This window comes from Meles meles, chromosome 6 (genome assembly GCF_922984935.1).
Source record: "Meles meles chromosome 6, mMelMel3.1 paternal haplotype, whole genome shotgun sequence".
In the NCBI taxonomy this organism is placed as follows: Eukaryota; Metazoa; Chordata; class Mammalia; order Carnivora; family Mustelidae; genus Meles; species Meles meles.
Window position 1 is genome coordinate 37,711,543 of NC_060071.1, and position 15,217 is coordinate 37,726,759.

Genomic DNA, 15,217 nt, shown 5'->3' on the forward strand with positions numbered 1-15,217 from the left:
GCTTCTGAGGCACTTTGGCCCTCCTGGCCCTGAGGCCTGGTGGCCTCTGACAGGGACAGGCTTCTCACTAGGGCTGGGGGTGGTGGAGGGGGGGCAGTACTGGTGGAGAACTAATAAAGTTCAGGCCTTTTGTTTCAAAAAAAAAAAAAAGGAAGAAACGAAGGAAGGAAGGGGGAGGGAGGAAGGAAGAAAAGTAGGTAGGTTATGGTTGTCAAAGTTGTTTAACACATAGAAAAGAAGTAAACCCTTGGCAGTGAAATTTGGGGATGAATGGGCATATGACATTCATTATAATTAATTATGTTATTAATTATATGACTATAATTAATTAATTAAGGTGGTGGGCTATTTAAAAGCTCAAGGAACAACAGGTACTTACAGATAGCATTTAGCTTCAGATGATTTATATGCTTAATTTTAAAACACAATATTCTCTCAAAACACCAAGTAGTCATCTCAAATTCAAGCCAAAGAAGCAGTAACAACAACAACAACAACAACAATAACAACAATAATAGTGTTATGTGTTTAGATAATCATTGTTCAGGCTCACTTCTATTAATATTTTATTTTCTTATTCTTTTTAATAAAATTATACTGTTCAAATTCAGTTACACATGAAATTAGTTTTGGAAGAAAATTACTTTGGTATATTATTTAAACCTTCTAGGATAAAATGCATGCAAGGTCTTCCAATCATGCGCAACTAACAAGACATGTGAGGTATAAAACGGACATTTATTTTTATTACTCTCAATAGAAGATCAGAGTTATATAGTAAGTTTCTCAGAAACAACTGTAACAAATTACTTCATGGTACAAAATTGCTTTAGAAATTTTCCTGGTGAATGGCAGATGGGGCAGCTATGTTTCACACCATTAGTTCCCAAATGTAGAATTCGATAGAATGGTATTAATGAGAAAAACCCAATTCTTGAAATGGGGATATGTTAGAAATATATACTTTTTTTTGGCATGATGTTAATAATTTCAATCTAAATTAATCAAGCTAATTGGTTTGTTGTAATAGGAACGAATGCAAGTATATTTCATTAACAAGGCAATCCAAGTATATGCAACTCTACCCATGTTTAAATTTATTCCCTTCCAAAATTTTCTGTAAGAGTCATAACTTCACCAGAAATGCTCATAGGGACTGATCTATAGATCCAATAGTATTATGAATGGGCAAACTAATAAATATACAACAACAACAAAATAATAATCAAGGATAAGTCTCCTGGCTCCCAAATCATTTCATAGTACCACACTTGCCTGTGCTTACTACTACCTTCAAGTTATTTAGAAGAGTGACATTCTAACTTATGAACGTCCTATAAGCCCCATATGAGTGTTGCTTCTGCAGTAAGCTTAAATATTCAGTGCTTAATCTTGATCTGGAAATGCTATTGAGAATTTTGTCTTATATCTCGATTTCCACCAAAAGGATAAAAAGAAAAAAGAAACAAGAGATGCAAGTGGGAGGTGGGGAGGTTTGTGGGCAGGGTTATCTTCATTATCTTGGCAGGTGGACACATTTTTGCCTTAGAGCTGAACCAATTTTGCTGACACTCAACTATCCCAAAGTGAAAGACTTACAAGAGCAAAGAAGTGATGATGTGAGCGAAGATTGGAAAACCGATGGGACATCAAGGGCTTCGATGTTGCATTTTTAACACGGCTCTTCTTTCACCTGCACTGCTATGTAAGACAAATCGCTCTGCTCACTCCTGACATCCCAGTCTGCGTCTGGCTCTGAGTCACTGGAGTAAATGTCAAAGACAGAGGCACTTCTAGACCGCAATCCCTCGGTCTGAGTAGTGGCATTACACAATTGTTTTCTGAACACTTTCACTTTGGCCTGAATACCTGAAAGAGAGCAAACACATTTGCCCATGAATTACATTTTGCTTGTCTTTTATCTTTCATATACAAAAGATCAATTCAATTATCAGTCAGTTGAAGAGCCCAAACGTACCAACACTGCGGTGAGGGGGCCTTTTCAGAGACATTTGTGTACTTTTATGCACTGGGCCGTCTTCACAGTGAGTAGGTACTGAAGTGACACCATAAGATGGATTATTAGCAGGGACTTGTGTTTGTTTAACTTCATTTTCACATGTAATCTAAAAATATAAACCAGAGGAGAACCATATCAAAGGTAGCCTAACTAGTATGGTTTTATCTTTCAAAAGTGAGAAGTAGTAAAAGAGTATAAATAATAGTTTTCAAGGTCGCATATTAGGAAGACTGGAATTTGAACCCAGGCAAGCTGGCTCTGAAGTCCAAGTTCGTAAGAACTCTGCCATACTGTTGTTTACTATTTGTAAATCATAAATTGCCAAGCATTCTGGTTAAACAGAAATATTTATTATTTGCTTACAACTCATTATTTTTTCCCTAAATCAATAGCTGTAAGAGCTACTACTACTAGTATTAAAGTATTGGATATCCTAGCAGTAGCATTATTCTGGAAAGCCTAATCATCCGTCTTTTATACCTCACAGAGAAATGCTTAAACAGGGGCGCCTGGGTGACTCAGTGGGTTAAAGCCTCTGCCTTCGGCTCGGGTCATGATCTCAGGGTCCTGGGATCGAGCCCCACGTCGGGCTCTCTGCTCCGCGGGGAGCCTGCTTCCTCCCCTCTCTCTGCCTGCCTCTCTGCCTAGTTGTGATTTCTCTCTGTCAAATAAATATTTTAAAAAATGCTTAAACAAATAATATGACTGACTTTAATGTTTTTATGCCTTCCTGAGAAAAATTACAATGTGAGATGGTAATTTTGATCTGTGGGGGAAGTAAGAGGTAGAAAGAAAAAGGATTTGGATACTTAGATGGTAACATCAGCAATTGCACTACTAGGTATTTATCCAAAGGATACAAACATAATGATTCGAAGGGGCACCTGCACCCCAATGTTTATAGCAGCAATGTCCACTATAGCCAAAATATGGAAAGAGCCCAGATGTCCATCAACAAATGGATAAAGATGATGTGGCAACATATATATAATGGACTATTACTCAGCCATCAAAAAGAATGAACTCTCCCATATGCAATGACTTGGATGGAACTAGTGGGTATTATGCTAAGCTAAATAAAATAATAAATAATATTATTTAGCAATAATAATATTATATAATAATAATATCAAATAATATTAAATAACAGTATTATTTCTCTGACTAGTCAGAGAAAGACAAATATCGTATGATTTCACTCGCATGTGGAATTCAAGAAACAGAACAGATGAACACAGGGGAAGGGAAGGAAAAATAAGATAAGATGAAAACAGAGAGGGAGGCAAACCATAAGAGACGCTTAACTATGGAGAACAAACAGGGTTGCTGGAGGGAAGGTGTTAGGGGATGGGGTAACTGGGTGATGGGAATTAGGGAGGGCACTTGATGGAGTGAGCCCTGGGTGTTCTATGCAACTAATGAATCACTAAATTCTACCCCTGAAACTAAACATACAGTATATGTTAACTAAATTGAATTTAAATAAAAACAAGAGAGAAGCAGAGGCAGAGAAAGAAATAGGCTCCCCACGGAGCAGGGAGCCTGGCATGGAACTTGAACCCAGGACCCCAGGATCGTGACCTGAACTGAAGGCAGAGGCTTACCTGACTGAGCCATCCAGGTGCCCTGAAGAGTGTCTTTGTAACAGGAATAATTATACCTAATATTACTGAGGACTTAAATCAAAATATAAGTCTTACCTTTTCATTTGTGTCTATAAAATTATGACCAATTTCTATTGGCTATGTCTACTTCTAAGCCAAGCATTATAAAAGTCTATAATAAGTACATATTTCTTTAGAAAACAGGTTTATGCCTGGAAAAATGGCATTTTAGGAATTTAATCAGGCTTTTAAAAATAACTTCTGTTCCCATTAGAATAATAATTTTTATCACTGAGAAAAATTTGCACCAGAGAAGCAAAAATAAACTAAAAATTAGCCATCATCTCTTTATCTGTAGCTAACAACACTGTATTTTAGAACTTTTTTGGTCTTTTCCATGTGTTTTTTTAATTGGAATCATCTGTTTTATAACCTTGTTTTTTCCTTTAATATATCACGTTTCAATGTTATTAAATACTCTATGTAAGTTTTACGGCTGTATACCATCTATTGTATAGATACACTATAACCTATTAAAATAACCTATATTAGAATTTTTTTAAAACGATTTTATTTATTTATTTGACAGAGAGAAATCACAAGTAGGCAGAGAGGCGGGGGTGGGGGCAGGATCCCGCTGAGCAGAGAGCCTGATGCAGGGCTTGATCCCAGGACCCTGAGATCATGACCTGAGCCGAAGGCAGAGGCCCAATTCACTGAGCCACCCAGGTGCCCCATATTAGAAATTTTTGAAAATAAATCTTTTGTGCACATATCTGATTATTTCTTCTTCATATTAAAAGGTTAAGAAGCAGTCTTTCCAAATATATCATTGATCAGCTGGAACATAAGTTAAAAGAAAACATTTGAAATGAGGCAGAGAGAGACAAAAGTTGGGAAAATATAGAAAAGATCACAAGAGACAAAGCGGGTAAGATGAGAAAGTATAATATATATGGTATAAATTGTAGTACCGGGCGAAAAGAGAGAGAAAATGGGACAGAAGCACTGTTTGAGCAAATAACATCTAAAAATTCACCAAAATGGAGAGAAGATATTCAGACATGGTTTTACAAAAGCACTATTTGTATTTATCAAAATAAAAACAAAGAAAGACATGCCTATGCACTTTACAGTAAAACTGGAAAACAAAAAGAAAATATTAGAAGCAGCCAGAGGAAAAACATACATTCTCTTCAAAAGGGCAATTGGAGGAGAGTAATGCCAAAATTCTTAAGGATACAGAAAGATTGCAAATGAAAGGATGTAAAAAGATGTCCTATGCCAACACTAACCTAAAGAAAGCTGATGTTGCTATATTAGCACTGCATGACACAAAAACTGTTAGAATTAGAAGATTAAATACGTAAATTCAAAATCACAGTGGAAGATTTTTAACATGCTTCTCCCAGTAATTAATACAGTAAGTAGACAAAAATTCAATAAGGATAGAGAACCTGTAAACATGATTAATAGACATACGTGGAACACATACTCAACTGCAGAATACGCATTCACCTCAAGTGCACATGGAACATTATAAAAACTTATCTATGTTTTGCCTAATACAAGTTTCAATAAATTTCAAATGATTAAATTCATATGCTGTAAGTTATCTGGCCACAGTGTAACTGACCTGGAAATCGATAACAAAAATAGAGCTACAAAATGCCTGTATGTTTGGAAATTTAAAAACCCACTTCTAAATTACCCATGAAAAGATAAGAGATAAACTTAGGGTGAAAATAAAAATATATTTTAAGCTAAATAATCATATTCTATATCAAAAACTTGTGGGACTCAATGCCATGCTTACAAGGGAATTTATAGTTTTAAATGCACAAAAGACTATAGAAAAATTAATTCGGCTTAATTAATTTAGAGTGGAATCATTAACATCACACAAAACATGTATCCCACACAATATTTCTAACATATCCTCATTTCAGAAGTCTATTTTTCTTGTATTAAAACCACTCTAGGGAATTCTACAATTGGGAAGTAAGTGTGTGAAACTCAAATGCCTCTTTGGCATTAATATGAAAGTTCTGGACACCCATGATCCAATTTAAACTCTCAAGAAGTTAGAAGAACAGTAAATAAAAATTTTTTTAAAAATTCAAAAGGTAGAAGAATCAAGAGTGAGCTATAGGGGTGCCTGGGTGACTCAGTGGGTTAAAGCCTCTGCCTTTGGCTTAGGTCATGAGACCAGGGTCCTGGGATCCAGTCCCACACCCGGCTCTCTGCTCAGCGGGGAGCCTGCTTCCTCCCTCTCTCTCTGCCTGGCTCTCTTCCTACTTGTGATCTCTGTCTAATAAATAAATAAAATCTAAAAAAAAAAAAAAAAAGAGTGAGCTATAATGTAAACTATGGCACTTGGTTAATAGTGATGGGTCGATGTAGGTTCATCAGTTCTAACAAATGTACCAACTCTGGTGGGGATGTTGATATTGGAGGTGACTGCGCATGTGTGGGGAAAGTGGGAATATGGGAAATCTCTCTATAGTCCCCTCAATTTTGCTGTGAACCTGAAACTTCTTAAAAAAACCCTAAGTCTTACAAAAATAATTTTTAAAATACTGGAAAAAATTTTAAGATGTTTATTTGACAGAGAGAGACAGAGATAGCCACAGAGTTTAAGAGTGGGGAGGAGAAGGGAGAAGCAGGCTCCCTCTGAGCAGGGAGCCACACACAGACCTTGATCCCAGGACCCTGGCAGACACTTTATCCAGTGAGCCACCCAGGCGCCCCACTACTGGGAAGTTTTCTTAAAAAATTTAAGCAGCGGGGGGCGCCTGGGTGGCTCAGTGGGTTAAAGCCTCTGCCTTCGGCTCTGGTCATGGTCCCAGGGTCCTGGGATCGAGCCCCACATCAGGCTCTCTGCCTGGCGGGGAGCCTGCTTCCTCCTCTCTCTCTGCCTGCCTCTCTGCCTACTTGTAATCTCTGTCTGTCAAATAAATAAATAAAATCTTTAAAAAAAAAATTTAAGCAGCGGGGTAAAATGTGAAGTATTTGGTAATTCAGTGTTTTGTCTTCACATAAGCAAGCAAGTTGGTATTCTTATGATATTCTTTGCATGAAATACCACATCTTAATATGTACAGATAATTTTAAGTGAAGTTTTCACTTTTTAATAAGCTTGTTTAATGGAAAAATAGAAGCAAATATCTCTGCTAATTTAGCTCAGTACTATATAAATCTAACCTAGCAACTAAAAAAATCAAAGTTGAAAAAATAAGTACAGGGAAGGAAAAATGACAGAAAACAATGAAAAAAAAAAAACCTAGAAAGAACACCAAGAAGGCAGTTTATTCCTTGAAAAGATTAATAAAAATCGATAAGCACCTGATGAAGCAGATCAAAAACCGAATGAAAAAGCAAAAATCATATAGAATACATACAGATCATATAGCATTTTAAAAGGTAAAAAATTATTATAACTTTGGGTCAATATTTGAAAACTTTGACAAATTTTTAGAAAAGTGTAATTTGTCAAATTAAGTGCAGAAACAAAAAACTGAATAGCCCTCTGTTAAAAAAAAAAATGAATCCATCATTAAAAATCTTCCCACAAAGGACACCTGGATGGTGCACGTAACTGAGCATCCAACTCTTGGTTTCCTCTCAGGTTGTGATCTCAAGGTCATGAGATCAAGCCCTGCAGTGGGCTCTGTGCTTAGCATGGAGTCTGCTTGAAATTCTCTCTGCGCCTCCTGCTTGTGTGCACACACTCTAAAATAAATAAATAAATCTTTAAAAAAAATCTTCCCACAAGGAAAACTCCAGGACTAGGTAAGGACCTGGTATCTTCATCAGCAAACTCTACCAAATATTATTATCAAATTTATTAATGAATATATGCCAATTTTTAGAAAACATTTCCAGAGAATGATATGAAGAAATAACTCCACATTAGTCAGCATAATCTTGATAACAAATCTGAGGAAGACTTTTTTTTTCTTTTAAGATTTTCTTTATTTGTCAGACAGACAGAGGCAGGCAGAGGGAGTAGTAGGCTCCCTGCCCAGCAAGAAGCCCAATGTGGGACTCAATCCCAGGACCCTAGGATCATGACCTGAGCTGAAGGCAGATGCTTAACCTACTGAGCCACCCTAGCACCCCTGAGAAAGGCATTTCAAGAAAGAAAAATTACAGACTGAGTTTGCCCATGAACACAGATGTAAAAAATCCCAAGTATTAGCAAATCAAATCAAGCAATATATAAAAGAGTAATACACCTTGGCCAAATGTGTTTATTTCAGCCATGCAAGTTTGGTTCTATATTTCAAAACCTGGCAATAAAATTCACCACAATAACCGAATAATAGACAAAATATATGATCATAAATAGATTCAGAAAAAGCACTTGATCTAATTTAACATAATTTATGATTTACATCTGTAGCAAAAACTAGGAATAGACAGTAGTATTTTTTTATGACAAAAAGCAGCTGCAAAAAAAAAAACTGTAGCAAAAATCATATCAAATGGTAAACTTAAAGGCTTTCCCTCTGGAAATAAGAATGAGAAAAAGGATTCCTCATCACCTCTTTGGTTCCCAACGTTGTACTGAAGTTTCAAGTTAGCATAGCAGGAATAGGAAATAAAAGCACAAACATCAAAAACTATCTGCTGACATGTTATAGACATGTAGAAAGTTAGAAAATATCTAAAAATTATAGGAATAAATAGGTTTTCACAAGGTTTCTGGGTACAAGGTCAACAAAGATCAATTTATCTACATAAATACATAAAAATAAAATTTTAAATACTGTTTATAATAGCAAAATCAAATAGGAATAAATTTAATAAAAGATGTATAAAACCTTTACATAGAATGCCATAAAACATTTTTAAGAGGAACATAAAAACCCAGGTAAATGTAGGGATACACTACATTCATGGATTGGAAGAACTGTTATTGTCAATATGTCTTTCTCCCCACATTCACTTATAAATTCCATGTAGCCCCGATCAAATCCCAGTAAATAATTTGTGGAAATTGACAAACCAATTCTAAGATATATATGGAACTTTAAGGAGCCCCAAATAGCCTAAGACATCTATGAAGATGAAGAAGGTAAGAGAAATTGATCAATTAAATGTTGATTCTTAATATAAGCTACAATAATTAAGGTACTGTCATACTGTTGCAAAAATATGCAAATTGATAAATAGGCAGAATTAAAAAATGTGGAAACAGACTTAATGTGCACATAGAAACTTAACTAATGACAAAGTTGATGCTGTAGGACAAGGAAATGCTAGTCTTTTCAATAGAAGAGGCTGAGTCAATTGGGTATGTATGTGGGAAAAAAATGAAACTTTAACCCTATCTCACATCATAAACAAAAGTCAATTCTGAATGGGTTGTAGATCTGAATGTAAAAATTAAAAACAAATTTATAGAAGGCAATAGAAGAGTGTTTTAAGCATTAAACATATAGAAAAATGTTGGTAAGTTGGTCTGCATTAAAATTAAGAATTTCAGTACATCAAAAGACACTATTAAGAAGGAAGAGGCAAAGGCACAGTGGGAGAAGATATTTGAAACATATTCAATTGACAAAGCCAGAATTTATTAAGAATCCGAAATCAACAAAAGTAAGATAACCCAACAGGAAAATGGGCATATCACCAAAGAGGCTATCCACATGTTCAATTAACCTCTGAAAAAGGTGTTCCCTTACTAATTTCATTTACAAAATGGGAAATGCAAAGTAAACCACCACTACACAACTTGCAAAAGGACTCAAATGTGAAAGTCTGACAAACCAGGTGTAGGCAAGAATGAGGCACAATGTAAACTCTCACAGGCTGCTGGTAAAGTGTGAACTGGTAGGAGTATTTTAAAAAACCGCTTGGAATTATTTATTGAAGTTTAGCATAATACCATGTCCCAGCAACTCTAGGTATATACCATGAGAAAGTGTGCACTATGAAAAAGACATGTTCAAAAATGCGTATAGCAACATTACTTATAATCGCCCCCAAATGTTAACAACCCAGAAGTCCAAATAGAGTAGAACAGATACATTTTTTGGCATATTCATACAATGGAGCACTACATAATAATCAAAACAAATTTCTGCTATAGAAACTATATGGATGAACCTCACAAATATATTGTTGAACACAGAAGGCAGAGGCAAGAAATGCCTACATAATGGTTCTATTTTATGAGGCTTTAAAAAAAAAGAAAAAGCAAACTTGGTTTCTTCAAGGAGTGAAGGCTGCAGCTCAGGTGATACAGGTCCCTGGGTTGCTAGCAGTGTTCGATTTCTTTGAGTTGTCTAGTGGCTACACTTGTTCGGTCTGTGTTAATTTAATGACAATATTTGTCCACTTTCCTGCATATTTGTTACATTTCAATTAGAGAATTTAAAAAACACAGCTGGATAAAAAAATAAGAAATTAGCAGTTAAGGAAAATAATCACAGCCTCATGAAGCAAGATATCAGATAGTATATAGTGCTCCTCAGAGCCCCCTTTCTCCTGGGAGATAGTCCCTAATCTTTTCTCAAGCTCCCTACAGATAGGGAATATTCAGTTACATTTATCTACATAAAACCCAACTATCCAGAACAGTATCTGTAATAGCCCTCTGTAAATGTTATACAATGCCTGGAAATTAGATTTTTAGTCAGGTGGTCCTGGAATTGGAAAAACAGTGAGTGAGGAAAGGAGCCAGAGGTCGCACAAGTACTTTCTTAGCTTTGTTTCTGGGGCTCTCAATCCAGACCTGGCTAAAAATGTATTGCTATCAACTCTAAACTCATTTTAACCTTATATACTTCTGAAGTAACTATTACTAAAACACATAGTTTCCCAATAAACAGTAAGTATATTAATTGTATTAATATGGATTGTTAGAAATGTTGGCTAGATATATTAATATATATAATATTCTAGTTGCAAAGTAGGTTTGGTATGTACTCTGGATTTCAAGGTTAGCCTTTGTTACGAAATCTTTGGTTGTTTCACTAGCCTGGCTTTTCTTCTCCCGAGTTTTGATTAGGTGGTATAATTATGAGAAAGTAAAATGGTAAAAGGGTGTGCATGGCATGTTTAATGCTCCTCTTTTTTACTACATATTTGCATTTGTGTATTATATATGTGCTTAGGTAAATGTTGAATGAGTGTGATAGCGGACAGATAATTAAAGGAAGGAGGAGATGTCTTGACTGGTTACACAGCTTGGTGAGAAGAGCAGCTGGCTGAGAACTGAAAATTCCATTATAGTACAAAAAAGTGTTCTTAAGAGTCTCATAATCACTCCACAAATATTTATTGAATTCCTAAAATTTGCAAAATATTGTCTAGGTACTGCCAATACAATAAAGAACATGTCAGATAGGACCCCTGCTCTCACGGAGCTTACATTCTAATGTGAAGACAGACATTAAGCAAACGACACAATTATTTCATGACAACTGTGATGTGTTATTGAAGTATGTATGATACCAAAGCATATGCATTATATGAAGAATGAAAATATATAATTAGGGGACCAAAGGGGAAGGATGTTTGAATTGATTTTTGAAGTAAAAAGACTTAATTGATGATAATGGGGAATGGGAGGAGCACAATGCCAGAGTTTTACATGAAACAAATGAGTGAAGGCTTGTTGGTAGGAAGGAACATGGCATGTTCAAAAATGGAAAAGATCAACATGACTGGTGTATACGGCGCAACAAGGACAGTGGCCTTGGATAGGACTAGTATGGTAGGCAAAAAGCATGCAAGGACTTGTAGGATGTGTTAGTAATTTTGCTCTTTATCCTAGTAATACCAGGATACCTAAGCACCCATTCTAATGTAGGAAGCAGGCTGGTATTTCAGAAAATGTTTTGGTCTGGCAATTAGACCTAGAGCAAATATTATAAGCCTGTGAGGAAATTCTTAATCTCCTGGACTGACATCCTTGTGTATAAAGTTTGAGTCTGGGCTAAAGAGTGCTTAGTCAAAGCCAAAATGTCAGTTACAGATCAACTGACAATCACTAGGCGAACTCTTCCTATCTCTCAAAATGAACATCTTTTAGATCCAATAAAAAGTCATGATTTAATCTCTGTGATGGTGATAGGCTGATGTTTTGATTATCTCAAAGAAGGCTGGGAAGTCCTCATTAAGATGGGAAGTGGGGAAGAAGATACAGCGCCGGATGCAAAATAAGTCTAGTACGTGCTTGTGAGGACTAGTAAGGCAGCAGAAGAGGGCAAGGTGAGAACACTAGGCTCACTGGGATGTTTTAACTTACAGGGAGCGAGTCAAGAGGAAGTTCAGGAGTGGGAAGAGATTTATCAGCAAACCCCATTTTCATCCGTGGCTCCACATCCCCCTTCCCTCACCATATTGGCAGTTACCATCGTTTCCTCAAGCTCGGGTTAATGTCAAGCAAGAACAAGCTACAAGCACCCCTTTCCTTGAGATTAGCGCAAATGGGACCCTTTCTATTTAAAAAGTCTGCATTGGGCTGTGAATGCGACTCTATGATATAAAGGATGAGAGTGTGTGTGTGTTTGTGTGAGTCCGAGGGAGGATGAGGCAGAAGCAAACTATGTAACTCCCCAGCATTCACGTTAAATAGGACCTGGCGATCCCCGCTACAGCACCCTCCTAATTTTACGGATGGGAAAATGGAACCCTTAGAGGTGAGATGACCTTCCCCAGATGACACTAGTGGCACAGCCGAGCTACAGTCCGGGGCTCCTTCCGCGACCCTCGGTGGACTTCTGATGTCCCTTTACCTGTGAAGGCGCAGCCCTCTTCCTGGCCCGGAGGAGCGTACTGGAGGCTGGCCGCGGGGCGGCCTCTGCCTGCCTGCCTGCCTGGGGCTCTCCTCCCTTTTCGGGGCTGCCCGCGTGCTCTCCCTCTTCTTCCCCCTTGGGTGCCGGGGCGGACACCCGGTGCAGGGTGGGCACGGCGCCCGCTACGAGCCTCAGGCGCTGGGAGAAGCGCAGATTCTTCTGGATAACCGAAGAGACGTCAAAACAGGCCGGAGCGAAGTGGTCCGAGCAGATGACAGAGCGGTCATTGCCCCCGTACCAGTCGGCGCGGCGGCCCCGCACGAAGCGGTCCCACAGCAGCCGCACCGCCCGGTCCTTGGGGAAGCGGAACAGCGACTTCCCGGACTTGGTGGTGTTGCCGCAGTGGGCGGCCACGCAGCGGGCCGGCATGGCCGCGGCCTCAGCCTCCGCACACTCGCGCGCTCCCAGCCAGGGAGACGCCGGTCCCCCTGCGCCGGTCCGCGCGGCGCGGCGCCTCGTGCGTGCCCCTACCTCCGACCACCGGAAGTACCGAGCTGGGGGAGTATACGGTGCTCGGATATCGGCCTCCGTCAGCTCGCGGCGGTCCTGCCCGGAGAGCAGGGCGCCACCGGCAGCGGGATCCAAATTTCGCGCGGGCCGAACTGAGGTGGGCCGTAAAGAGGAACGGACCGGAAGTGGTGGTTGTCACAGCTACCGAGGCGGCAGGCCTCTTCCCCGTGTCCTCCTCCCTACACTCCCGCTCCGTTTGCACGAGGCCAGGAAAGCAGGACGAGGAAGTGCGGACGCACCGGACCCCAGCAAACATCACCGAAGGCTCTACCGACCGGGTGGGCTAGCCGATTTAGGAGAGGACCAGACCGGAAATGGTCGTCTCCATGGTAACCCCTGAGCGGGTTGCCTGGGAGATGACCCCTTTCGGTGTCTGAGTCTCCGCTGTATCGTCGCTTCTAAGGCAGATCTAACAGATCCTGGACTGTCTCCTGCCATGATTCCCGGGAAGTACCGCTCTGTTTCTGGCCGGTCTGCGAATAACGTAGGTTGGGTCTCCTGCCTTCCCTTCTCCCCCATTGGTATCGTTCTTTCTGACTGGCGTCTTTGTCCTAGGTGATGGGCTGTATTATTGGGACCAGGATCGCTGAATCTACTCAAGCTATTGTCTGACCGAGGCTTGAGATTCGTGGACTGGACCAAGGCACTTGGAGGGTATTTAATATTGTGTGATGGGTATTCAAAGTCTTGTCCAGGTTCTTGGCTTCCAGAAGGTGGAGCTGGTCTGCTGTGAAAGGCTAAGACTCGTTTCATTTCTTTCAACCAGTCCATCTTCCACCCCTTCTCTCAATTAAGAAAAAAAAATGTATTATTAATAGGCACTCCACCTCCTTCACCCGTCCCATTGAGATATTTACATAGACTTGAAATGGCAAGTGTCAGATACCTCAGGTTATAAGGGAGAGGGTTAAATCGCTGCAGACATCTTGGGAAATAAATCACAGGGAAACCTTTTAATTCTTAGTCGCGCTTTTATTGTTTTCAGCAGATCGTCAGAACATGATCATTTACCACAAACGAAAAGCAAGCATTCTGTTTTATTCTAAGTGTTTGTTTATCTTTCTCTGTACCAGTTTGGGGAGAAATATGTGTGTATTTAAGTTAAGAGCATATTTTATGCTATAATTTTTACGTTGCAGGTGAACTGTGGGCTTCATCTGGTTATTCAAACATCATCGCTTCCTGAAAAAAGCAAAGTAAGATTTAAGCAGATTTATATTTAAATCGAAGATAAATTATTTTATAACCTACACAAATAACAGCATGATTTAAAGAGTAAAGCTAAAATAATTTTTATTTTCTGCCCACCTAAAGTCAAAAAGCCTCTTTAAAAAACTGATTCTTACTTCACCGGTTACAAGAGGTGGGTTTCGTTTTGTTTTGTTTTTTACATTTAAACATTTCTTAAGTCAGGATTCTTCTTAAAATTGATGGCACATCATAGTCGAATTAGGAAAGTTTTTTCTTTCTTAGTAGTGAGTAAAATTATGGTATATCTTACCACTGATGGCATCTTATAATGGATACGGGGGGATATATCTACAGATTCCATTTATAATGGGGGGAGAACATAATAGATTAGCAGTGAAAATATATTGGGCTTAATGCTATTTAGAAGTTAGGATGTGAACATAAGATTCTTTTTTCCCAGATTTGCATACGATATCCGCTGGCATTTCCATTATTTCTAGCTTTAATTTGATTTTTGAGATACATGTTTTTCTTTCCCTTCTGTCTCACCTCAGCACTCAGACATACTCATCTACCTCCCACAGAACTGTCTCAAGACACAAAACAATTTTTCCTCCTTTGCCCAAGTTGGATACCTCCAACCATCACAATTCAGTTTTTTTCCTGAAAGATTGTTTAGTAGATGTCACTGGGGGAACTCTAAAGTGAAGGACAGAGTTTACAAACAACGGCATGAGGAGGGTAAGGAGGGGCATGAAGAGGGTTGACAGAAGGACACCATTAGTCGAGGAGGCAGTAGTTGATTACATTAAATGTGAAAATAAACCCTTGAAAAATAGACCATTTGATCATCTTGGATAAATAGCAATTAGCTAGATTAACTGAAAATATTCTTTATTATAATTGGATACAATGGATCCTTGCCAAAGTTTTGCTAATTGATTTTGCTGGAAAAATCCCGTTTTATCATTATAATGTATTTCTAGGATCTATGTGCCTTGTGCAGATTCTTTTCAAACCATTTACTTTCTCTAGAGTGGACATATGTTCTGAGAAAATACCTTTAGCTCATATAATTCATA

General features: G+C 38.6%; 2 protein-coding genes across 4 annotated transcripts in view; one reads left to right on the plus strand and one right to left on the minus strand.

The window, feature by feature from the left end:
• Window positions 1–719: 719 nt before the first annotated feature.
• THAP10 (THAP domain containing 10) lies at window positions 720–12,921 on the minus strand. The gene is made up of 3 exons (XM_046009599.1): window positions 12,375–12,921; window positions 1,979–2,126; window positions 720–1,869 (listed from the first exon to the last, which is right to left on the minus strand). The coding sequence occupies exons 1-3, from the start codon at window positions 12,801–12,803 to the stop codon at window positions 1,673–1,675; spliced, it is 774 nt and encodes a 257-aa protein (XP_045865555.1). The 5' UTR covers window positions 12,804–12,921; the 3' UTR covers window positions 720–1,672.
• A 326-nt stretch (window positions 12,922–13,247) lies between these two features.
• LRRC49 (leucine rich repeat containing 49) overlaps window positions 13,248–15,217 on the plus strand; it is a 154,452-nt gene continuing 152,482 nt past the window's right edge. For 2 of the 3 annotated variants that reach the window (XM_046009596.1, XM_046009597.1), the window contains exons 1-2: window positions 13,248–13,428; window positions 14,084–14,140. In XM_046009596.1, coding sequence (XP_045865552.1) covers window positions 13,381–13,428; window positions 14,084–14,140 — 105 coding nt within the window. In that variant the 5' untranslated portion in view covers window positions 13,248–13,380. Of the gene's footprint in view, window positions 13,433–14,083; window positions 14,141–15,217 lie in introns of all 3 variants that reach the window. The other variant, XM_046009598.1, reaches the window with a different exon arrangement.

What these genes read in the sequence shown, in the direction of transcription:
- THAP10 (XM_046009599.1), bottom strand. Translation starts at nt 12,803, where the DNA reads ATGCCGGCCCGCTGCGTGGCCGCCCACTGCGGCAACACCACCAAGTCC. An exon ending in AGAGGGCTGCGCCTTCACAG is followed by an intron (nt 2,127 to 12,374) that starts GTAAAGGGACAT and finishes TTATATTTTTAG; the next exon opens with ATTACATGTGAAAATGAAGT. An exon ending in GCCCCCTCACCGCAGTGTTG is followed by an intron (nt 1,870 to 1,978) that starts GTACGTTTGGGC and finishes GCTCTCTTTCAG; the next exon opens with GTATTCAGGCCAAAGTGAAA.